Source organism: Eimeria mitis, genomic scaffold (genome assembly GCF_000499745.2).
Source record: "Eimeria mitis Houghton genomic scaffold, Emh_scaff1532, whole genome shotgun sequence".
Lineage (NCBI taxonomy): Eukaryota > Apicomplexa > Conoidasida > Eucoccidiorida > Eimeriidae > Eimeria > Eimeria mitis.
The window spans coordinates 1-526 of NW_013569672.1; the positions used below are offsets into that span (position 1 = coordinate 1).

Below are 526 nucleotides of genomic sequence, written 5' to 3' on the forward strand. Positions count from 1 at the left end.
GCCCCCCCTTCTGCTGTTTTGCTGCTGCAAGGGGTGGAGGCGTTTTATAATTTTATGGTGCAGCAGCAGCCGCATCTGCTGCAGGAGTTGCCTGGTAGTTTATGTAGGTTAGTGGGTAGTTATTCTGCTGCTCCTGCTCCTGCTGCTGCTGCTGCTCCTGCTGCAGCAGCAGCAGCAGCAGCAGCAACTATGCAGGCTGCATGCGGACCAAGACCCATCAACGAAGAAGAGAAATGTAGTTATTTTTTTTGGTTGCATAAAATATATGAGTTCAATTCAGGGAGAGTTTTGTTTGCAACAAATCAATTAAATATTATAAATAAATATTTTTATAAACAAAAATATATACATAGTATACACAGACCACTGGGGGAATATACTAGCAGCAGCAGCAGCAGCAGCAGCAGCAGCAGCAGCAGCAGCAGGAACTGCAGCAGGAACTGCAGCAGGATGAGGAGGAATGGCAGCAGCTGCAGCAGGAGGAGAAGCAGCAGCAGCAGCAGCAGGGGTGACAGCAGCAGCTACT

General features: G+C 48.1%; 1 protein-coding gene across 1 annotated transcript in view; it reads left to right on the forward strand.

Annotated features, from left to right (window-relative positions):
• Positions 1 to 460: 460 nt before the first annotated feature.
• The window catches only part of EMH_0038980 (uncharacterized protein), a gene marked incomplete at both ends in the record, with an annotated part of 297 nt that continues 231 nt past the window's right edge, over positions 461 to 526 (forward strand). Inside the window, one exon of the mRNA XM_013495349.1 lies at positions 461 to 524. Coding sequence (XP_013350803.1) covers positions 461 to 524 — 64 coding nt within the window. The remainder of the gene's footprint in view (positions 525 to 526) is intronic.